This window comes from Zosterops lateralis, assembly GCF_965231275.1.
Source record: "Zosterops lateralis genome assembly, chromosome: 3".
Classification (NCBI taxonomy): domain Eukaryota; kingdom Metazoa; phylum Chordata; class Aves; order Passeriformes; family Zosteropidae; genus Zosterops; species Zosterops lateralis.
In genome coordinates, this window is record NC_139764.1 from 1,363,330 (window position 1) to 1,386,745 (window position 23,416).

The 23,416-nt window shown below is 44.5% G+C and overlaps 2 protein-coding genes across 5 annotated transcripts in view; one reads left to right on the top strand and one right to left on the bottom strand.

Moving 5' to 3' along the window:
- Nucleotides 1-6,309, top strand: part of EML6 (EMAP like 6) — a gene marked incomplete at its 5' end in the record, with an annotated part of 91,382 nt that extends 85,073 nt beyond the window's left edge. The window contains 5 exons of the mRNA XM_083856913.1: nucleotides 126-288; nucleotides 797-900; nucleotides 1,956-2,109; nucleotides 2,350-2,450; nucleotides 2,884-6,309. Coding sequence (XP_083713039.1) covers nucleotides 126-288; nucleotides 797-900; nucleotides 1,956-2,109; nucleotides 2,350-2,450; nucleotides 2,884-2,908 — 547 coding nt within the window. The 3' untranslated portion in view covers nucleotides 2,909-6,309. The remainder of the gene's footprint in view (nucleotides 1-125; nucleotides 289-796; nucleotides 901-1,955; nucleotides 2,110-2,349; nucleotides 2,451-2,883) is intronic.
- RTN4 (reticulon 4) overlaps nucleotides 5,416-23,416 on the bottom strand; it is a 39,837-nt gene continuing 21,836 nt past the window's right edge. For 2 of the 4 annotated variants that reach the window (XM_083856917.1, XM_083856914.1), the window contains 6 exons: nucleotides 15,226-15,433; nucleotides 13,292-13,430; nucleotides 8,254-8,323; nucleotides 7,558-7,604; nucleotides 6,870-6,928; nucleotides 5,416-6,464 (listed from right to left, as the gene is read on the bottom strand). In XM_083856917.1, the coding sequence (XP_083713043.1) occupies nucleotides 6,422-6,464; nucleotides 6,870-6,928; nucleotides 7,558-7,604; nucleotides 8,254-8,323; nucleotides 13,292-13,430; nucleotides 15,226-15,433 (566 nt within the window). In that variant the 3' untranslated portion in view covers nucleotides 5,416-6,421. Of the gene's footprint in view, nucleotides 6,465-6,869; nucleotides 6,929-7,557; nucleotides 7,605-8,253; nucleotides 8,324-13,291; nucleotides 13,431-15,225; nucleotides 15,434-18,629; nucleotides 18,750-22,175; nucleotides 22,360-23,416 lie in introns of those variants that run through there. The other 2 variants (XM_083856915.1, XM_083856916.1) reach the window with 2 other exon arrangements.

Here is a 23,416-nt window from a genome sequence, read left to right on the forward strand (position 1 = left end):
GTGTTGATAGAAGAGTTTTTGTGTTTTCCATTTAAAAAAGTAACTGTCATGTTAGCATGAGGAGCAAAAGCAAATCTTGCACCAAAACAGCCAGTGACACCCCCACTCCATATTTTATTGTCTAGGATCAGCCCAGATAACAGGTTTTTGGCAGTGGGCTCACAAGAACACACTGTGGATTTTTATGATCTCACTCAAGGCACAACCCTAAACCGAATTGGCTACTGCAAGGACATTGCCAGTTTTGTCATACAGATGGACTTCTCTGCAGACAGCAGATACATCCAGGTATGTCTGGGATGGCTCCCGAATGCCTGAGTTTATTGTGCCACCATAACGAGATAGGCTCAAGCTGTGCTAAGGGCAAAGCATTATCCTAGGTCAATGGAACTGGTGCAATGCTGATAAAGAAATTGTGGATTATCACCATATGAAAGCAGTTCTCTTCCTCCCTGAGGCTGGGATGTGTGTGAGAGCTAGGTTAATTTGTTTTAATTAAATTGTTAATTTGAAGGGGTTTCCTTCAGAAATGTTTCTGATTTAGTAAAATTAGGTTGAGACAAAGTATAGAAGTGAAAGAAAATTTGTCATCTCTGCATGTGAACATTTTCCATCATCATACTGTAACACTGTTATTCCTTTGTATGGCACATGATGAATTCCGATAATGAGGAAAAAAGAGAAATGTTATCCTACATGTTTAATTCCTCATGAAATCTGGCGAGACTGGTGGACATCTTAAAGAAAATGGTGTATTTGTAGCAGAGTTTCCAGGTTTTTCTTTTCCCACTTTCAGGTATCCACAGGTGCCTACAAGCGTCAAGTTCACGAGGTACCACTGGGAAAGCAGATCACAGACCCTGCAGTCATAGAGAAAATCACCTGGGCCACGTGGACCAGGTAACACCCACGGAGAGTGTGGGGCCAAGGGCCAGCACTGGGATCAGGTCACAGATTTGGGGGTGTGAATGCTGAGGTGTCCCCAGGACCTGGCAAACCTGTCAGTGCACCCAGGCTCTGCTTCCTCACAGCTCCATCTGACACCCTTGGGGTTTTACACACAGCTGTGGCTGTTTGGTGTCTGTAGTAATTAGTGCTGTTAATTACACCAGGGGCTGTCACAGACTCACAGTGGTGCAGTGCCACCCATCCCAGGCTCCTCACATGGCTCTGGGCCACTCCAGGCAGCCTTGTCCCACATCAGCAAACAGCAGCAGCAGGGAAGGCCTGGAAACAGGCACTGATTGTATTAAGGAGTTGTGAGTGTCACTAAAATGTATTTCCTGATGTGGAAGAACACAGCAATCTGCCCCCAGCATTGCAGAACTGTGGCTGTGCTCTTCCTGTGAGAAGTAGGACAGGCCAAAGGCAGAACTGACAGTGGATGAGAACCAGGCAGGACTGGGAGAAGGTAAATGAGAATACTCCTACTCTCACTGCTCTGCTGGCATAAAAATCCGCCCCAAATTCCCCATTTCAGAGAACACTTGACAGCTGGTGGGAGGAGGCAGATGTCTCTGGCAGGGACTCTGGGGGTAAATGATAAAGCCAGGGGCAGAACACCTATTTATGAGAATGAGTCGACATCCAGACAAGCATTCCCTCATTCAGGAACTCGTGGCTAAGGGAACAGTGCAGTCAGAAATCTTGGGGAAAGGCCCACAGAGACCAGAGCTGCACAGGGGGCTGCTGTACAATGATGCCAGTGGTTTCATGGGAAATAAACCTAGGATTAAATGGATAGAGATTACTTAAGAATCACATAAAAATGACGTGTTAATGTGATGATCTCCATGATGAGCTCAGGGCAATCATTTAGAGGGGACATTTTTATTTCAAATGTAGCAATTTTTTATTACTGACCTGTGTTGGCTCTGCACCCTGTTGGAAGAGCAGCAGCAGGTGTTAAGTCTTATGGTCTCTACTGCATTTTATTTACCTTGATTTTGGAACAGCATTCTTGGAGACGAAGTCATTGGGATCTGGCCACGAAATGCAGATAAAGCAGATGTCAACTGCGCCTGTGTGACCCACGCTGGCCTGAACATAGTCACAGGAGATGACTTTGGGCTGGTCAAGCTGTTTGACTTCCCATGCATGGAGAAATTTGTAAGTGCCTGTTTTACTTTCACCTTTTGAAAAGCAGCTTTTGCTTTTCCCAAACCCCTCAGCACTCGGTGTTGCAGCACCCAACCAGTGTGGTTCATCCTCAGGAAGCTCCTACAGCATCTAAACAGCGTGGTGCATCCACAGGCAGCTCCCAGGGAGCAAAAAGGCTTCGGGGTCAGGCTGGCTGCGGGCACAGAGCTGTGCCTGGTGCCATCCCTGAGCTGCTCTCCTGTCCCATAGGCCAAACACAAGCGGTACTTTGGGCACTCGGCGCACGTGACCAACATCCGCTTCTCGCACGACGACAAGTTCGTGGTGAGCACCGGAGGGGACGACTGCAGGTAACCATGGCTGGCACTGGGGCAGTCACACACAGACAGGGACACAGCCACACTAATGTCACCCACACGGACATCCCACACACACTGCACGTACACAGTGTGCACACACAGCAGACATGGATACAGAGTACACACAGAGACACACAAAGATACACGGTGCAGACACTGCCCACAGAGCAGACACACAGCACACACACACACTATACAGACACACAAACTGTGCACACAATGCACACATGCACAGTACACACACAGTGCTCACATTGCAGACATGCACACACATTGCATATACACTGACAGAGCAACACTGTGCACAGAGTGTATTGCACACACACATGTGGTCTGTACTTCACACACCCAGTGTTTATTCTCCACCCCTGTCTCATTGGGCTGTGCCAAAGGCCAATCCCTGCTCCCCCTCCTGTTTCCACAGTGTGTTCGTGTGGCGCTGCCTCTGAGGAAGCCTCTGGCTGCTGCTGTCCTGCCCCAGTGAGGGCTGCACTGGCCAGGACAGCTGGGAATGCCCCTCCAGCTGCAGGAATCCCAGTCCTGTTGCAGGCTGACATTTCCAGATCACTCATCCCAACGTACCAAGAGGGAATGGGAGCTGGCGTTGGAAAGCCCAATGCCCTTGCGAAGGAAGCTGAGGTTTGAAGTGTAATCTGGGGATCCCAAAGGGATGAACAGTTCACTCACAAAGCTGCTTTTGCCTAATACTGTGTTGTTCAAACCATGTCTGAAAAGGGAGAAAATGCTGGGCCCTTTAGTTTCCAAATTTGTGGCTTGAACAAAGTTTAAAAAGTGGGTGGGTTTTAACTACACCTGCTTAAAACTCCAAGTTGGTGCACTCAGTAAAGCTGGGAGCATTTAACAAGCAGGCTGGGGAGGGGGGAGGTCACCCTTCAGCTTGCATTAATTGAAGGAACAAAGTATCTTTTTTCTTTTTAAGTCCATTTTATTTTTAAATATATATATTTGGCAGAATTTTCTATCCATGAAGTGCCTTGGAATAATGTTCTAGTGGTTTGGGCTGTAGCCTTGCCTCCCCCCACCTGCTTTCCACACACGGTGCTATGACTCACCCAGAGGAGGGCTAAACCATTCTCACCTTTTCCAGCTGGGTACTTACATTATCCCTGTTTTCTGCTTTGCGTTTTTAATACCTTTACAAGTGAGCAGCTCTGTGCTGTCAGAAGGCCAAAGGGATGGCATTCCAGCGCCTGGGCAGCTGCTCCTGCAGCCAGCAGTGCAAGCTGAACTCCAACAGTGAGCGTGAGGAGAAAGGTTTGGAATGACTTGGTTCAAGACATTTTAACACCACAATTGAGGGACTAATTTCCCTAAGTGTTCCTGCATGCTCCCCATTTCTGGGAAAATGTGCTTTACACTCCTACAGGCAGTGGCCAGCCAGAATTGTGGCCTGGTGGGAAAGCCTCCCTCAATCCTTATTTCCTGTTCTGGAGGGGCATCCTAAGCCTCCAAAGGAATCCCTGGAATGTCTCCATAGCAGGGCTGTGGGTGCCCTCCAGCCAGTCCATGCTGCTTATAAGCAGAACATAAATCCTCTGGTACCAGGAAACGCAGCTTTTTTTTTTTTTTTTTTTTTGAAAAGCTCATCCTGGCTGACTCTGGGCTCCTCTCCCTATCCCTGCTTCTCCCTCACCCCACAGCGCCCCTTGTCCTGGCCTGGGGGACAGCTGAGATCAAAGGAGAGCTGTCTCCATGGGGAAGTGGCACCACAGATATTCCCAAGCGGTAACTCAAGCCCTTCACTATCAGAACATTTTGTCAAAACCAAAAACTCAAAGGACAGTGGGATTGGAGAAAATTTTAAAAGGAATAGCAAATATGGGCAATGCCAAAATATGTATTTAAGATATTTAAGATTCTAGGCCTGGAACAACATCCAGATTTTGAAATTACCTTACTTAAAAGAAATAAAGGCAAAAATAAAACATTTAGACTTACATTTAGTCTCTGAAAAGCAAAAATGCTTTAGTCCCAGTTCAGGACAATAGAATTTTGAACTGTGGAACCTTCCTGCCAGTCCATTTCTGATGTCCACTGCGTAAAAAAGTAGCAAAAACATCCCATCAAAGGAGTGGATTCCTGTCTGTTTAACACACAAAGTGCTTCAGCAACCTCAAAGAATCACCTTTTTTTACAATTGAATTTATTAATGCCTTATATGACTATACAGCAGAACAGTTTGTCAGATACACAGTACGAGTCCCTATGCAGTCTTTTTTTTAAAGAAACCTTTGGGATCAAATCCTGTTCTGTCAGGTGGTGCCAGCAGTGAGCACCTCTGCCTATGTTGTAACCACTCATGTTTGCCTTCCTTCTGTGTTGATTGTATCCCAAATAAAACCAGTTGTGTGGCAGAATGAATTACTCAACAGTGATGTGAGAAATATCTTCAAGCAATAGTGTCTGTCAGGAAAACACAGTTTGTATGTTTCTATGGTCTGGCTTCCTGTATAAAATGCTCAGAAGTAACGCTGTATTTTACTGTAAACTGAAATATTAATGCATGATTTTCTATTTTTCAATGGTCAGGATGCCATTAATTTAAAATCTGTATCTCAAATAAATTTGTACACAAGTTTTCAATGTCCAACTCTTAAATCAGAATCAACACGTTGACCTGAAAAGATTATTGGGACTTCATTCCTTCAAACTTGAAAATGGCATCAGCCATTCCTGTCTCAAAAATCCAAGAGCTCCCTGGCATGCTGGAGCTGGCCCTGAGCAACTCCTTCGCGCTGCAGAGAAAGAAAAGGGACTGTGACAACCCACCCTGCACCACGCTCTACTGGGACACTACTGCCACCACCATGGACATTCATCACAATGAACTTCAAATAAACACCAATATATTAAACTTGCCTCAAGAAAGCCAAATACCAGTATTATTTTATGTCTATAAGCTTTATTGATACTTGGGGTTTTTGGGGTTGGTTGGTTGTTTTTTTTTTTTTTTTTTTTTTTTTGCTTTTTTGTTTTTTTTTTTTTTTTTTTTTACATTTCACAATGCATTCCACAGACTTAGTTCAGTACAGCTCAAACTGCAAGTGTATAAATTTTCACTTATCATTTCTTGCATAACAGGACAGGGCTTTAAGTTTCCAAACAACATTTGCAGCATTAGATACTCGGTCCACAGATTATATCAGAGTCTGAGAGCTGGAGAATTATTTGCTCAAGATCAACTACTGTATGTTTGTGCAACAAGGTGTATGCTGTAATTTTCTTTTACTCTACATGGAGGTTCTTTGTTCATTTCTCTTTTGTTGTTTCCAACAGATGCCAGTGTTTACAGAGACATTTTAGTTTCTCAAGCTTGTGTGCTCTGGAGCTCGTCCAGGCCTCAGTCAGTTCTCTGAAGTACAAAGCACTGTGGAGCAGCTGAAAGATCTAAGCTTTGTGAAACACATATATATATATATAGGCAATTGATAAAACAATAAAAATCACAATACAGCTATACTCATACCAAAAAGGCAAGATTTTTCAAAACTTGCTAAACTGGTATATTCTTCTAAAACATCTCATTTTAGAAAATCTGCGTCAATCTACACAGACCATACACAGTGCACAAACTGGGAAGTGTTCTCCTCTGCCTCACTTGCCCTACACCTCTGGAACACACAGCAGGAACTACCTCTGATGAAGCAAATGTACAGCTGTCTCAGTCGTTTGTATTAGCCAGTGCTGCACACCGGATAAGGAAAGATGATTAGTTTTAGATCCATACGTAGCAGCTTACAATACTTAAGATGATGAAACACATGGCAGTCAAAACAGTTATTTTTTTCTCAAACACTGCGTTGCTAAAAAATAAAGATCTGTGAAATTGCACTGCAATGTCAAGGGGTTTGCTATTCCCTGACCCTCCCCATGTAAATCCAATGAGTATTTTTCCCCCTTAAAAGATGAACTTCCTATTGATAAGTTGCTTCAGGCTTTTTTTATTCAGTTTTGCGCTTCAATCCAGGGATCTTTGCTTGGATCCTGCAAGAGGAAGAAGGAAACAGAAAAGTAAATTTGAGTAACTCACAAAAAAGAAAAGGTTAAACAGAGTCTTAGAAACAGCAATATGTGAAAAGAACCCTCACACCACAGTTTTATACTCGGAGCCCAATGGAACTGCTGAACTCCTCAGCTGCACCTGCTGAGGGACTCAGGTATCACTAATGGGTTGAAATACACAGATTCTTATTAGAAATAATAGAGGCTCATTTCAATACAGCATCAGCAATAAAGGAGCTCATTTCCTAACCATTGCAGAATTAGAGACCTTTTCCTTCCTTGGCCTGCCACATGGAAGAACAATTAATTAGTCCTAAAAAGGAGTGCTACATGTGCCACTAACTGTCATCCGTACAAGGGAAAATAAATAAAGCCAAACCAACTCACTTTGCCATGGCATCTTTGACATTCTTGTTCACAAGTCCCAGGTAATGGTCGATTTGAGCCTGCAATTGAAGCAGACAGAAATTACAGCCCAGCTCCCCCTTTGCAGCCTGGCTGAGTCCCACAGAACGGCTAAGCCAGAGCTGGCTCCCTCCTCCTGGGCAGTGACCTGCCCAAGACAGCCCTGGCCATAATTTAATCAAAAGCATTTTACTTTGGCTCCTTCCTCCCTCCTCCTTTTACATGGGAGTCTCTCCCCAAGAGCAGCACTGGACTGGGCCAAGCAACTCCCACCTCTTGTTTTTGCCAGGGCCACAAATTCCACAGAGCTTTGGGAAACCAATCCTGAATATCAGCTCCAAAAGGTACAGCAGGATTAACACACCATGCATGCCCAGTGCTACTCCAGTCCTGCCCAAAGCTGGACCAGCAGAAAAGGCCTCCAAGTTCATCAGGCCTTTTCCAGAACTGTTTGCTGGGGAAACCTCTTCTTCCACCAAGAAGGAAAAGGGAAAGCATGCACAGTCTGAACTTCAAACTGAACTAGCATTCCCTGGCCCTGGCTAAAAGCCTATTTTTAAAGGCTTTAAATATTTCAGAAGACTGAAATTAATTGTAATTATTTGTTTCTGGTTTTGTTTCAAGAGAGTTGATTTTATGAAACATTTTATGCATTCTGTTAAACACTCACCTGATGTCTCTCATAAATAACAGGAACACTGAAGAGTGAAATCAAAGCTGGAAAAGAGCACATCAAATGTATCAATATGGACAACCTGGATGGTGCTCAGGCAGAACAAGGACTAATTTCCACACCTTGACATGTCTTGCAAAAAAAGTACAAGAAGAATTAATAACTAAGCCCCATGCACCAATTTTTGGCCAGTAAATTCAGTAATTCCCATTAAGGAGAGCCTAGGCTGTTCTGCAGGTCTCACCAACAGTACAGTAAGTCTCGTCACAAGTCATTTTTCAACTGTGGGTTATGCAAATTCTTCCCAAAGGCTGCTCAGGCATCCGCTGGTTCTAGCACCTGAAGCCAACCTGCTCTGGGATACAAGAAATTAAATCCTGCAGTGGGACACAGCCACAGCAGATCCTTGCACCTCCTCCAAAATCCCAGCATAGCAATGACATTCAGGGCAGGCTGACCATGACAGGGACAAGCACAACAACCCTGCCAATAAAATGTGTCATGTCTGGAAATCAGCAATCTCAAGGAATTCAACAACACAACTCAAAATGACCTGTTCTGTTGTGTTATCAAAGAAAAGAACCTAAAAGTGCACCATCTTAAGGCTACAGCATCAGCCTTCCCAGTGTTGACCAGACCCCACTGCCTTCCCAAGGTCATTTGGTGTGCCAGGTGTGTAACACAAACACTTACCCAGGATCAGTAATGTCAGACCATTGAACAAGGCACCAACATAAGTGAAAACCCACATCAACACTGCGAACTGCAAGGGAAAAAGAGCCCGTCAGCACCCAGTCTGTACCCAGGACACCCACAGTTGGCTGTAAACACAAATACCAAACTGAACAGCCCCAAAATGCACTTCACCCTTGTACACCTCCCCTGTAACCAGAGCTGGATGATGAGATGGCTGAAGGATTCAGTAACAGGATACATGGACCCCTGCATCCAGGTCACGGGGCTGCATTCAGCCCGAGTCAGCAGAGCCCAAACACTGCCCTGTGCCTCTGCAGGGCATTGCCAATTCCATGGTGAGGAATGATGGGCAAACACAGTTCCTACCTCCTATTCTCCAGAGAGAGGGGACAGGCCAGGCTATGAGAGGCCAAAGGGCTGCTGCATGACAGAGCCACAAAGAAAGGAGGCCACATGTGTGTGGTGGTCCTGCTGTCACCTGAGTGTCCACACACCTGCCCAGCCATGCTCTGACCAGTGCAGGCAGAGGCTCTGTCACAGCAGGAAAGGTCTGTCTGAAAGGTCATGGGGTAGGGTGGGCCTGATTTACCTGTTCTCCTTCAAAAAACCCAAAGACACTCTGGATATTAAGAAATTTAGGAGCAAGAGGAGCGAAAAGTGCTCTAACATGGAAGCTGGCTCCAGGTCAGAGCCAAGCTCAGAAGTGAAGACATCCCTAAAGCCTCACACTGCCATCACTGCTGGCTCCCCTATCCCAGCCCCAATCCTCCTCCCTGCTGACAGTATTTGTCCAGCTCCCGGTGGGACTCAGGCTCTGCTTCCCAGCTCCACACAAAGGCTTAGTGCCAGGTGGAGTGTCCCAGGCACACCTCTGACCTATAGCAGTAGAAGGGGACTGAGGGCTGCCAGCTCTATTTCAGGGTAAGATTCCTCCTGAAGAAAATCAGCCGCTTTCTTCTAGAGTTGCAGGGCTGCTGAGGAGCTGAGCAGCAGCCAGGAACAGTGGCTTTCCCAGCATTTATTCCTTGCTCTGCACAGAGCAGAGACCCCCAGCCCTGGTGAGCTCAGCACATGAGGTTGTTTCCCAGCAGAACCCTGGACAGACACCATGGGAAGGCTGGCACTGACACCAGGGAGAGCAAACCTGAGCACAGGGAACAACCCAAGTTGGAAACACTCCCATGAGCAGGAGCTGCACCCAAGGAAAGGACAGGTACAAAGTGCTGGCAAGGAACACAATGCGTGGTTGCAGGACTGTGGGTGTGGGCCAGGACCCTGGTAATTGGCCTGCAGTCAAGGTACTCTGAACTTATGTACCCCAACGTCCAATTTTAGCTTATCAAAAGATGTAAAATATCCAAACCAAACAAAATCAACAGCCAGCAACAAGATAAGGGCATGACAGTCAATACAAATTTAATTCCATGACCCTTGCAAAGAAATCAAGTTGACTTCAAGAGCTTCGCCCAAAACTGATTCTGTTAAAAACTGAGGTGCATTAACTGCAAGTGATGCAGTTCTTTATCTGTCACCACTTTTGAGATGTGACAAAGCAGCATCAGGGAGGGGCACAAAGTTAACCCTTGGAAAGGCTAGACTGTTCCCAGCAGCTGAAGGATTCTGGCAGGTTTCTCAAGGAAAATAAAGCAGATTTTGCTGAACTCCCTCATGATTGATTCAAACCCTGGCCCAGTTCTGCCCTGCAATGCCAGGGTGAGCCTGGCCCTGACCCTCTCTGCACCAGGCATTTAACACTTCCATGTTGGAGCAACCTGCATGTGCAGCACATCCCCCAGAGAGAGGAAAGGCACCAAATTGTACTGGACAAAGAGCAAGTGTGTGATGGTTCACAATGGTTCTCTTGCATCCCCCAACAGCAACCCATGACCTGGCTCCCCATGGACACAATTCCTGAAGCTCAGCACCACCCAGCCAGCTCAGCAGCCAGTAATGCGCTGCTGATGACTCTGCCCAGGGCAGAAAATGTGAGTTTACGTAAGCACAGGGATAACAGGACTCAGATCAATCCCGAAGTCCAACCATTATCAGAACTACTCAGTGAGCATTGAATTTATGGTTCAAGAAAGAGCAAAATCCAGGAGTTCACATTTGACTACACAAGCTTTTCTCCACCCAAAGTCTGCCCAGAGCAGCATCAGGGCAGAACCATAAACTGCTGCATGTGCAGGTTTAAATCCCACTTATGGTACTGGATGGGAGAGAGAGACCCTGATCCCACAAACTCCTCTCTCTGCATCCATCTGACACTTCAAGCAGCTCTCCCAGGATCGTCCATCTCAACCCTAAATTCACTTACTCTATTTTCTTATAAACCATGCAAAAGCAGAGACTTTCACAGACACAACAAAGCTCACCTGAAATATACCTAAGAGACTTTTATAAACACAAAAAAACCTTCCCCGAAACACCTCTAAATGAAGCTCAAAGACAAGAAAAAGAAAGCAGAAGGCAGCCCTGGATCCACCTCCAGAGCTGATACTGCCCGCCCCACCAGCTCGGGATGAGGGAAAGCTCAGGAGCCAAGCTTGGACTGACCCTTCCAAGGACATGAACACCAGTGAAAGGCCTGTGTGGCTGATGGACTGAACCCAGTTTTTCCAGCCAAAATGGGCAAATCCAGAAGTGCCTCATGCCCCCCCTTCTTTGCTACAGAACACTCAGAATACAGAGCTCTGCTCCTCAAAGCCTCAGCTGAGCAAGAGCAGCAGTGCCCAGTGCCAGCACAGCGTACACCAGGACAAAATGCAGCTTCTCCTGGGGCTCTGGCAAGGGCTCCTCTGGAGTTACTCCTCAAGAGCTGTGAGGAATTTCTCCTTGTGCTACATAAATATTTAGAGTCCATTTTAAGACTTCCCTGACTGAAGCATTGTTTAATAAAGAAGAAAAAAATCTTAACAAGACAGATTTTACAGTCAGAGCTATTACACACAATAAACTGACCTGCAGACATTTTCTACATTAGAGCTCTGTAACGTAAATTATACATAAACATGTGGTTTCCTATCGTGAAGATGTTTAAACTACACAAGCCAAGATATTTTTATTTTTTAAATCAGGGCCATTATATTACATAAGACCCTGGAATCCCAATGTTCTCCTTGAGTACAAACTTCAAAATCAGTAACTTGTGCTTGTGAACTGTCCTGACATTCACTAGTTTCTGATAAAGGGTTGTTTCCAACTACCATAAATTAGACTAATTAACCTACATAAAACATTTTAAATGTCAGGGGGAGAGAGGGGAAATGAATTAGTGCCGTTGAATAAACACACCTTTCCTATGGACTGTAGTATTTTAAGTGATTAGAGTGTCTTGAAGACATTCTGGCTGGAATTAATTCTGCTCCAGAAGGCCTTGTTTTGAGACCAGTGTTGACTGGAACAGCAGTTGGCTGCTCACTGCTTCCTTCTTATTTACTGCAAGGGATTGGGATCTCTACACAAATAGTGTGAGAAGTCTCTTAACTCAGACCAAGGCAAGGATCACAAAGGGGTTAGCCAGAAACACAAGTGACTTTGTGATTCCCGGTCTTTCTGTGCTCTTGATAAATCAGATCCAAACAGAATTTTGGCAGTAGCACTATTGATCATGTCTCAAAAGACAACCAGAAAAAGAATTCTCAACCAGCTCCTAAAAAGCCTTTCCCTGCAAGGCCCTTTAGGAGCAGGGAGATTATTGCACAACCCCCAGGCCAATACTCCACACCTCCTCTCTCCCTCCTGAGAAAAGAACTCTGCCCCAGGAGCAGCAAAGGCCCCTTACACCTCCTCTTGCTTCCAGAGGGAACTGCCTCACTGCAGGAACCTTGCAGGGCACTAGGCACAGCTTTTCTGGCACAAACTGTGTTTAACTTGGAGCATAACGAGAAACTGGATCTACAAACTCTGGGTAAGATTCTGAGATCTGCCTGCAGATTTCTACTGCGCAAACACAACAAAGACTTGGACAGCCTTCCTGGTTTTCCCTGTGTTTCACGAGGAACCCCTCCCCCAACTCCACAACAACTTAAAGGACTTTACAAAGCATTAAGTAAGGGGATTTACTGCAGGATAAATCCAAGTTTTTTCAAGAAGATTAAGCGAACTGAAAAAGGAATGGACAACACACTACACTGGGGAAAGGAAACACCAGTTTCAAAAACAAAGAATGTCAATTAGAAAGAAGAGAATATAATTCTCCCAGAACAAAACTGAAGGGTTTTCGCCCAGTTCTTTTATTTTGGAGGCTTTTTTGTGTGTTTTTGTGTTTTGTTGGGGTTTCTTGTTTGTTTTTGGGGTTTTTTTTTGTTACATTTACTTAATTTATTACTATTCTTCACCATCAGTTGTGCTCTGCCACTCTCAATAAATCCCATTAAATTCTACATGGATGTATTCAAACTGTTATACAGCACTGCTCACACTGGGTAGAGTAATTTGCAAAACCCCATTTCAGTAATTCCCATCACTAAAAGCAGCAGCTTTCACTCCCAAATCCAGGGGCTGGAACAAGTGTCCACCTTCCCAGTAACCCAAGGGCATCACTCAGCCCTCACCATTTCAGCAGAAAGGGAACAAAAACCTCCTGTTTGAGACAGGGAGCTATGCACTAACCATAAAGAGAAAACCAACTCCAAACGAGGCTGGGACAATCTAGCCCAGAGCCAGGTTTTCCAGAGGGACACACACATCAGTGACACATCCGCAATGCCCAGATCGGAGCATGGCTTGTTTCTTTGGAAGATTCCTGCTATAAGAGGCACCAGCGAGGAGCTGGAACAGGAAGCTGCAGGCAGCCACAGTTTGTTTTTGCTTTTCCTTTTTTGTTACTGCTCTGCCCATGTGCAGATGGAGTCATCCTTTACAGTTACCCCTATCACTGCAGGCATCACTCAATATCCAGCCCTGTATCAAACACTTCCAAGAGCAAACTACATCTCATTATTTACTTCACAGAGCCATTGTTCGTTCTGCAAGGACCAGCAGGCTTTGCTAACCTGGGTCAGCAGCAATGTCCACACAGAGGCAAACTCACCTTGAGGGAATCCACCAGGTCATCGACGAGGAAGAGGCGCCGCAGTTCCCGGATGGTGCCGTTCACGTGGCCCAGCACGACGCTGCTGTACTTCTGGATGAGCTCCTCCGACACGGCCACATCCGAGTCCAGGTAAGCCCTGCAGGGGACAGCCAGGAAACCTCCCTATAATACTGCTGCCAACTTCAGCTAGGTGTTACATAGAGTATCAATAAACCCCCTTTTTGTGCTACAGAGAAACAAACTTCACACTGAGGAATACTGAAAAGACAGAACAAAACTAACCTATTCTTAGTGAACCATTTCTTTCTCACTGCTATTTACTCAGACACCTGCACCAGGCAAAAAAGGTGGGTAGGCTAGGACAAGGGAAAAAAAAAATCCTACAAAAGCAATATATCCATTTCTGCCCCAGAAGGTCCTTGTGGAGTTACCATTAAGCTGTAACATACTATGGCACAGCAAAATGAGGTACATTTCTCATTTGCTAGAAAAATTCTTACAGCTAGTGAGAGCAGTTCTTTTACATAAAGATATAAACCCCTATCTGGTTATATGTTCTCCCCACTCCACCATCACTTATCTCTAATTGCAGGGACTATGGCAATTTGGAGTCTTTAAACAAAGTAAAAATTATATACCTAATGTGCATGCTGGAGCCAGAAGGAGCAATGCAGCACATTCGTAACATAGAGCTCATTTTACAGTTGTTAAACTTTTGTTCAGGGGGATTCTGCTTTGGAGTGGTTTTGTCTGGAGATTTTTTAATAAGAAAATTGCACAATGCTCCCATGTATGTCATTTAAGGCAAAGCCAAACATGACCTTGTGGCAAGTCCAAGACAAATGAAAATACTTCAAATGGTACCTGCAGCAAGCGGCCATTTCAAGGCTACATTCTGCCATCCATCCTTGGCTTCCATCTACTCACCCTTCCCAGCTCATCCACAGGATACTCAGTACCTACATCAAAAATCTAATTCTTCTCATGGGATTTTTCAAGTAAAAATATCGTTCTTGTAGCTAAAGTATAGAGGAAAAAGTAAGCAACCAGGAATGCTGGCCAAGAACATCTGGAAGCTACTTAGGAATATCAGTATTTGCAGAAAGAGCACAGGTAGAACAAATTCTGCTTGTTCTTGCTAAGAAAAAACTTGAAATTGTTGTTTGGACAAGGAGAAGCAAACAAGATTTCAACTGGGAATATTCACCCTAACCGGGGGGAGGAAAGGTGGGGTGCTGTTTTTTCCCCAGAATTTTGTCCCACAGACCAGCTTCCACTGGAAAAGGAGCCACTGCACATGGTCTGAGAGGAATGGAGGGAAACCTACAGACACGTTTTGCTTTGCCTTACAGAAGATGGGAAGAAGGGAATACCACACTATTAGTAAGAGGGCTGTAGATAGACGGAAAAACAGGAAGGCTGCAAGGGGAGACTGAGCCATTCACTCACTAATAACAGGGAGAAGCAAGGCTGGGCAGAATGGGAGAGGGCTAGCAGGGAAACAGGAAACATACTCCTACAAGTCCTCCAACACAGATTAATAAGGTTTTATTTCTCTTAGGAGTGGGTACCTGGACCCTGTCACTGACTTTGCAAGTGGGGAGAACAGTTACACTGCTCCACACTAAACCACACGTTTTAAGGTTTTAGAAGTTTGAAAAGGATTAAAGTAGCCCTTTCTCATGGTTTAAATGCTGCTAAATTTATTGTGCTTTTTCCATCCCTTGTATCAAGCCCTCAGTCCATTTTCTGTATTTACTGTACGACTCCTGAGAAAATCTGAAAGTGGGAAACACATTTTTCAATGCAGAGTCTATTAACTTTATAATGCAACATCTTGCAGAACATGTGTCACCCACTGCTTCTGGCATCACCAACACTGCTGCTCCCCAAAACAGCAGAGTTTTGCTTAATTGAAAGAAAACTCTCACCTGAAGGGGTGGCCCTCATCAGACTTCTGGATTGCCTGGATAACTCCCTTGTATATCCTAAAGCTGATGGTGACAGAGAGCAGGGCCAGGGCAATGTAGGCTGTAACGCTGACGATGCTGAACACTGTTAATGAGAGCAGCAGGAACAAGCTGGCTCCAAACACCACCCCGGTCTTCTTAATGTCTCGCCAGTAAAGGAGGTCAACAACTACAATTTAAAAGAGGTAAGAACTTAGAACAAGACACCTTTGGCATTCATATCAAGGCAGTAATTTTTCATTATTCACTCGACTGCTAAGAGTCACCAAGAGTGGGACTTGTGAACCCCTGTCAAACCAGAGCTGAAATCGCAACTAGAAATAGGTTATTCAGTACTGGTTCTGCTCTGGACTTCAGATTATTGGGATTACTGCTATTAGGATTACCCCAGATACAATTGTTCAAATTTTAAAACAATGCTGCCCTTAAGCAATGTCAGAATTCATCTCTTCAGCTACTGTGCTGTGTTCTGCACCAGAACCACAGCAGCTTGTGCTTCATTTCCTCGCATTGTCGGGCATTTTGTGGAGGTCACTCCCTGGAGACATTCATTCCAATTCCCTGTTAGGACAGATAACAAGACACCAACAGATCTCTAAATCATTATATCTTTCCAAGCCTGGTAGAGGCAAAGGCACTGCTCAAAGACTCATTAACAGTTCATTTTGTTTTCTTTTGATGGAAGCATTCCCATGGGTTTATAATGTTGATTGTGGGTGACAGACTGAGCCATCAAGAAGGAATAGTCTCCCTGAAATGTCAATCCAGGCTAAATCTGCTGTGCTCCAGTGCAGAAGACTTCATTTGCAAACCAAGTTTAGTTTTCCTCAAGTGACCCTCATTAGAGAGCACAATATTATGCCATTTTTAGCATCACTGTTCAGTACAAGACATAGGTAATGGCTTAACCCACTCACTGCAGATCTGTTTGTTAACAGCAATAACATACTAGAGACAGAGTTCAAGATGAATTACAGAAACATATTACTATTGCACTGCACATTTAGTAATCCTGACTCATCCTAAACATCACCAAAAGTAACTGTAAAACAGTCTATCACAGCTCGGAACAGATTATTTGGATGACTGTATAAACATTTAAAAAAACAGAATCTGTCTATTATTTCTTGCAGGATGAAAGCACAGTCACGCACCAACATTCGACACTTGGTAGCCTCCGTAGGGCAAAGTCTGTGTAACCCTTTTGTAGGTACATGCCAACACCCCCAGGGCTGGGGTGTGCTCTCCCAGACTTTTCAAGAGCTGAAGTTCTTCCCAGTTATTCCAACATGGAAACTATACTGCATAGCAGGGAAGGTTTGAAAGCCATGATCAGAAACTTGAACCCACCCTAATGCAAAGTATCTAGCCCCAATATTTAATTCACATTTCAGTAGAAATTTCCTGCAGCCCCACAGACAGAGCCAGGTTACAACTGCACCAACACCTTCAATTTATCTCAGACCAGAAGTGCTGTGGAAAGAACAGCCTCACCCGTCCAGCATCATCCATCCCACTCCTTTCTTCCAGCCTGGCTGCCTGTGTTGTGCCAAAACCATCCCAGAGAGCCGAGAGCCAGCCAGATCAGGGCCTGGAGCTGCCCCCATGTGACTGCGCAAACATATGGGGGCAGAGATAGAGCAGCATCGCCCGGAGGCTGGCTCCCCCAGCACCCCAATCCAAACTCCTCCTCCCACTGCAGCCCATGCTCCAAGCAACACAACTTCTCCTTAGTATTTGTAAAAAATCGAACAAAGAAAATCAAGTCATTGCAGATCTACTTTTGTGTGGGTTGCAATCCCGAAATTTAACTTTTTCTTTGGATTCTTCCTTTGCCTCCAGACACAAAGAATCTATTATTGTCTCTGCACACCTTGCATTAAACATCAACAAAACTGTGTGATTGACCTAAGAATCCTTGTAATTTGCAAACCTAAACTGAACTGCAAGGAACCTCAAAACCTGAGTGAGATCTTCACAGCCAGTCTTGCCAAAACCAGTTGGTGGATTTTGTGCTCTTAAATCATGTAAGGCATCTTAAAAAAAAAAAACAACAAACTACCCTCATTTCTTTTGGAGCATTTGCTGCAAGGACTGAAACTGCGTTTATTTTTAAATGCTGCAATTTGAGCATCCATGCACTCGAATTTGGTGCTGCCCCTGGTATCAGGTGACATTCAGTATGAGCCCTGCTCCTCTCTGCCTGCAGACACCATTATTTCTGTAAATGAGCTGCTCCCTCCTCTCTGCACAGCTTTAAAGCTGTGGGTTCTTCCTGCTCCATAGTAAATCACTTATTTCATGCATTAATGCATTATCCCAGTTATAAGGAGTGTAAAGAGAGTAATTCATCTGTATGACAGTGCCAAAATGCCAGAAACAAAGGTACATTGCTGGAATTAAAGCACACTGTAAAAGCCAACTGGCCTTTAGCGACCCATCAAGTCTTTTGTTCTCGGTAATCAATAAGAAAAATCCCCACGCCAGAAGCTCCCTGACCAGAGTTAAGCTGCACATAAAACATTTTTCCTCATTCCATCTCCACTCCTTTTGGAGAACGAGCAAACAAGCGTCGGCTTAATGACATGGATCTGGTTTCATCGTAAATTCCTCAAAGGAAATTCGGTGTTTAAGTCGCTGAAAAACTGCTATGTAATTTTACAGTCCAAGAAAGCAGATAAAGCCACTGATTTGTATTCACCTATTGATCAGAAACAAGTCATTTGCATTTTTTTTTTTTAAGGAAAAGATTAAAAGCGTTACTAGAAGCAGCTTTCTGGCTCTAACTTACAAGCAAGATTTTCACAGCAGATTAAAAATAAAACCAGAAAACAAAAACCCCAAACCAATTTTCAGTAACAGCCCAGCAAAATCTTTCCTTATGGAAACCGTTCTGAGCTGCATTTTATAAAGTATGAAGTATAATAAAATAAATAATATTAACACACGTCTTGCAGGCCTATTCTAAAACAAGAACAGCTGCCTACATTTGGTAAGCACGAACTGTCACTTGGCATGTCTAAAAATAGTCCTGTACCATCCGCGCCTTACATGCACAACTCATCCAGTTACATTTTGCTTTTAAAGCAAGTGCTGCGATAGCTTTGGCGCTGTATTTTTTAGTCTTTTCCTTCCAGATATTTACCTTAAAACTGAGCAAGTCATATCAGGTTTTGATGACAAAAACAAGCGGTCTGATATATTTAACCTGATTTTTTTTTTTTTAAAGCCCCTGAACCAAGCACCCCTGTCTTGTTGGTTTGGTCTTTTTTTTTTTTTTTTTTTTAGAAAAAGAAATTAAAAGCGAGACCTACGAGCGCGTTGAGCTCACGTGTACCAGAGAAAACCAGGAGAAAGGGACTAACCCATTTTGGCATCCATCTTGAGCGTGCTGCAAGCACCCAGCCCTGGCACGGCTCGATCCCGGCGCTTTCCACTTCCTGCGAGGGCAATGGGAGGTCGGAGCTACGCAACCTCCGCCCGCTGCCATCCCAAATTCAGCGGCGGCCGCTCCGCCAATGGCCGCCTGCGCGCTGAGTCCTTGGAATGCAGCTGCGGAGCCTCGGGCTCCCCGCACAATGAGCGGCTCCCCGCGTCCAGGATTTACAGCCCAACAAACGCCGCGCTTCAGCGTCAAAGAAAGGCCGTTTGTGTCAAAGGGGAAGGGAGAGAGGCAATAAAACACTGCACGATTTACAGGCGTTGTTACACTGGAACCTTTCTGTGATGTGAAAGGTAGGCACGGATCCTTTATATTCTCCTAAGAGCAGGAGGAGGCACGGGGAAGAGCCTTTTCTGGCTCAGTTTAGCGTTGTGCCAATAGAGAAATGGGACAGCAGCGCGGAGAACGGGCAGCTTTAAGCACGGCTGTGGCACCGTGTCCCATCTGTCACCGAGCAGGAAAAGCTGCTGGGGAGAAAATCCACGAGCACAAATTGCTCTGCATTTCTGCTCAGAGAGGCCTTTTCCACTTATATGTAATAAACTCTATATTCACAAAGGATGTGATCTTCAGGGTTTCTATGTAACTCTGTGCAGAGAATCCGAGTGCTGGTCCTGCAGTTCCACTTGGAGTGGGACAGCCTCGGCTAGACACAGCCCAACCCCCAGGAGAAACCATCAACCATCCAGTGGTTGGTGTGTCCAGCACCACCACAGAGTGGGGTTTGACATTTTCAAGGCTTCCTGCATCAGGATGATTATTCAAAATCCTGGTTGACATCCTAACAGGAGCAGAGACTGGGCCACAAAATTGCAGCCTCCCTTTACCCTCTCATCAGACACACTGGAAGCCACTTTGGTCCTTGACTGTCTCCTTGCAAGCCAGGAACAACCACCAGCCCCTGGCTGGAGAAACCGGGTGGTGACAGCAGGACTGCAAGTGGTGCCAAGCACGTGGGACTGCCACCAGCAGAGCTGTCCGTGTCCCAGGGACAGGCACCCCTGGGCAGCAGTGCTGGAGCAATGGGCAGGGGGCTCCAGCTGGGTGCCCGAGGGCACAGAACAGGCTGCAGCACACTCAGGTCAGGCTCAGCATCTGCATCACAGCCCCAGCACAAAAACTGATACAGATTTCACAAGTACATGCTAGAACGACACAAGGCAAACACTACCAAAGCCTCCAAAAAAACTCCAAACAAACCCCAAACCTATCCCAAATGCTACCTAAGGAGCCAAAGCAACATTTTTCCTATCATTTTTACCTGACCAGATACTCGTGCATGTGGGCACAATGTACTGCTGGAAAAACCATTCCAGAGCCTCAAATATTCATGATAAAGGTTCCCTATGCAATCTTTGCCATCAGTTAACCAAGTTAAACCAAAATTCAGAGAGATTTCTGCTCATTAATTAGAAAAGAATCCTGGGATAACCTGGAAGTATAGCTGTGCTGTTCACCATACAATCGTATCACTATTCAGCCATTAAAACCTGCCAATTCCTTGAAATCATTAAAAATTAAATAAATAAATGTTACCAATTACTCCATAGGGCCTATCTTCAAGAGCATTAAAAATTAAAATTGTGCTACCCCCAGGGTAGATCTATTTCATCCTATCTACCTAGATGATCAATACCACAGGTATTAATCAATGCTACAGGTTGTACCACTTGCATTATGCTTGTTCCTCAACTACAACACATTAATCAAATCTAAAATTAAGATTATATTCATTAGGAAGTAGTGTTTCAGCTGCGAAGTCCAACTACAAACTATACTTTTTTCTTTTCTCTGGCTGTAGATTTAATCTTTCTTTTAAAGTATTTTTTTAGCATGGAAAGAAGCATGTTGCAATATTTGCTTCTATATTTATTTTGGGGCTTGATGAATAGTGCAATCAGTCCCTGAACTTTACCCATCATTTTCCATGCCACTGGAGCCTGACCTAAGGAAGGAAGAACATGAAACACAGCGTCTTCATCTTGTTCTAAACAAAAAAACAGCTCTAAACCAGGCTTCAACAGCAGCTGAAAAAGGAAAGGAACCAGGGTCTTCTGCTTCCCTGAAAACTTTCACTTCTGATTCCATTTTCTTTTAGACCTGATCTCTGCTCAGGATGGGCAATTCAGGGGGTTTAGACCAAAACAGACTCCATTATTCTCAAGGCCTCAAATTCCAGGGTTGGAAATGTGCTTTCAGTTCAGCACCACCCTTGCCGGGCTGGTTGTAAAAGAAACGTGAAAACCTGAAAATTGGGCCTGAACACAGAAAGGCCTTTTGATTTTTACCAAAACCTCACCCCCTTTTATTTTTCTTTTTTTCCTTTCCTTTTTTTTCTTCCCATTCCTGAGAATTTCAGGCCTGACGTATGGAGCCTTGAACATTTAAGTTACTTACACATCAACAATATATTATTAAACATCGCACAATATTTTTTTCCTATTACTTTACAGAAAGATTAAGAACCTGATTTTGCAGGAGAAAAGTGTTTGCACCTTCAGGACGTTTTTTTTCTATATATTTTAGGTTCTGATAAAGCATTCTATGGATTTCAGACAGCTAACAATTTTGTCCAAACAGAAAAAATACTTTAAAAACACAGATTTTGAAAAATAATTCTCAAAAAAGGAGGAAAACTTCACAAGCACCAAGCACGACAGGACCCTTTAAAATACATTTAAGTATTCAGAGGTGAATAATTTTTTTTAAAGCTTGCCCTGTTGATAAAGTATGAAGATTACTTATTCAAATAAGGCTTAAACTCTAACACACTGAGCACTAATGTAATGATCCACAGAGATTTACACCAGAGATCTCCCATTGGTGCTTACAGGAACAAAGGTCATCACCACACTAATTTAAGGTTAGCTACTTATTTACCTAAAACAATTTGATATTATGGGTGTAAATTCTGAAAACTCAGACACAGTTTTACCTAAAATTTGGCAGAATTATGAAAGATCCAAAGCAAACGGGATTAAGGGTAGATTTCAAACTGATTTTTAGAGAAAATACCCCCACTCGGCCGTAAGCCTGCACGCCATTTCTCCTCTTAAAAATATTAAAACATGACCTGCAGGTTATGTGGGGTGTTTCAGTTAATGGTTGGTATTGTTAGATTATTAATAATCTCGAAATTTCCAAGGACCACGGACTAAATTCAGACTACGCTGGTATTTGTGCTGAGCATACCAAAACAAGCCCTTCATTAATATGCTCTGTAGGACTGGAAAAGATCTGCAGTGTCACACGAGCCATTTCACCTACATGAATTATTTATTCGTCTGCATTGCTCATATTTACCCATTTTAATCTACAGCTTTTATAATGTTGCACGTGGCACAAAGACTCCACATCTTCAGCTACATTTCACAATCAAATAAATACATGCTACAGACACCATTTACTAAAAACAACCCGCGGCATCTCAAAGGAATAACATAAGGAAAAAAGGCGAAAGAATAAATACCCTTATCCTTCCAACTGCTCGGCTGACTATCCATCTCTCCAGCTGGGATTATCAATTATGCATTCCAAGAGGGGAGAGCTGCGGGAGAAGCGCCCTGCAGCCCAGGGAGGGAACCATGGGCTTCCCCGGGCTCCGCAGTGGTGCTGCACTGGTGCTGCAGGAGCGGGTCAGCTGACGGGGTGTGGAGCTGACGCAGTGCTGGCACCGCACGGCCCCGCTGCGCCCGGCGCAGCCCGGAGCGCCGGCAAGGAGCGCTGGCACGGCGGGAGCGGCTCCTCCCGGCACGGCGGCCCCGCGGCACGGACGGCAGCGAGGGCTGCACAGCCCGGCCGCGCTAAGCGGCTTTTTGCGGCCCGGCTAAAAGTAGTCAGCAGACGAGCTTTAAATAGATTGCTTTTTCAAACAGAGGTTCGAAGGCGTTTACAAACCTCCTAGATGTATGGCTTCCCCTCGGGTTTCTGTAAACTAATGTCTGCCTGCTGGAAGACTAACAGAGACGTCTTTGTAACACTTCTCCCTTCACAACGAGCAGCGTGAAGGGAAACAGAAAAGGACCCTTTCTGTGCCTGGAACAAAGGCAGAGGCTCATGAAGAACACGATTAATCCTTTTGCTGATATCTTTAATCCTCAGGAGCTGCTCAGCCATATTTATTCCTCTTAAGGAAGGCTGCAGAAAAAGTTACCCAGGCCTTTACCTAATTCCTCCAAGCAAACACCTTCCCCTTCTCTATTTTGTATCAGCATTCTCTTGTCAGCAGCTGCTGACCTGACAATTAACTGTTCCCTTCAGTTAAATAAAAACAGGAACCTGACAGTTTACAGTACCAACATACAGAAAGCAACATATGTAAAGTATTGCACAAAAAGGAGAGGAGCCTGAACTACAACTCCAAATCTGAAAGAGAAGAGCTGTGGGAATCCTGTTGTCATATTGTTTCCATTCCTGCTGAAAAAAACCCACAACTTCTTTCCCAGTTTTGAGTTTCTTCTTAAGATCTGGAACCAACAACAGAAAGATAAAACTTTCCCAGCATTGCTCCAAAGCCACTTAAAAATCTAGTACACCATTTTCTTAAGAACTAGAAAAGAGCATTCCCACATTTCCACAAAAATACTGTAGACCAGGAGGGGCTAGAAATCCTGATTCATACCATAAATAGACAGTTCCACTTTTCATTAGAACAATCTTACACTGAGAAAGATTACCAGAAAGGGACCCAAAAGCCCTGGTTTGGACTTC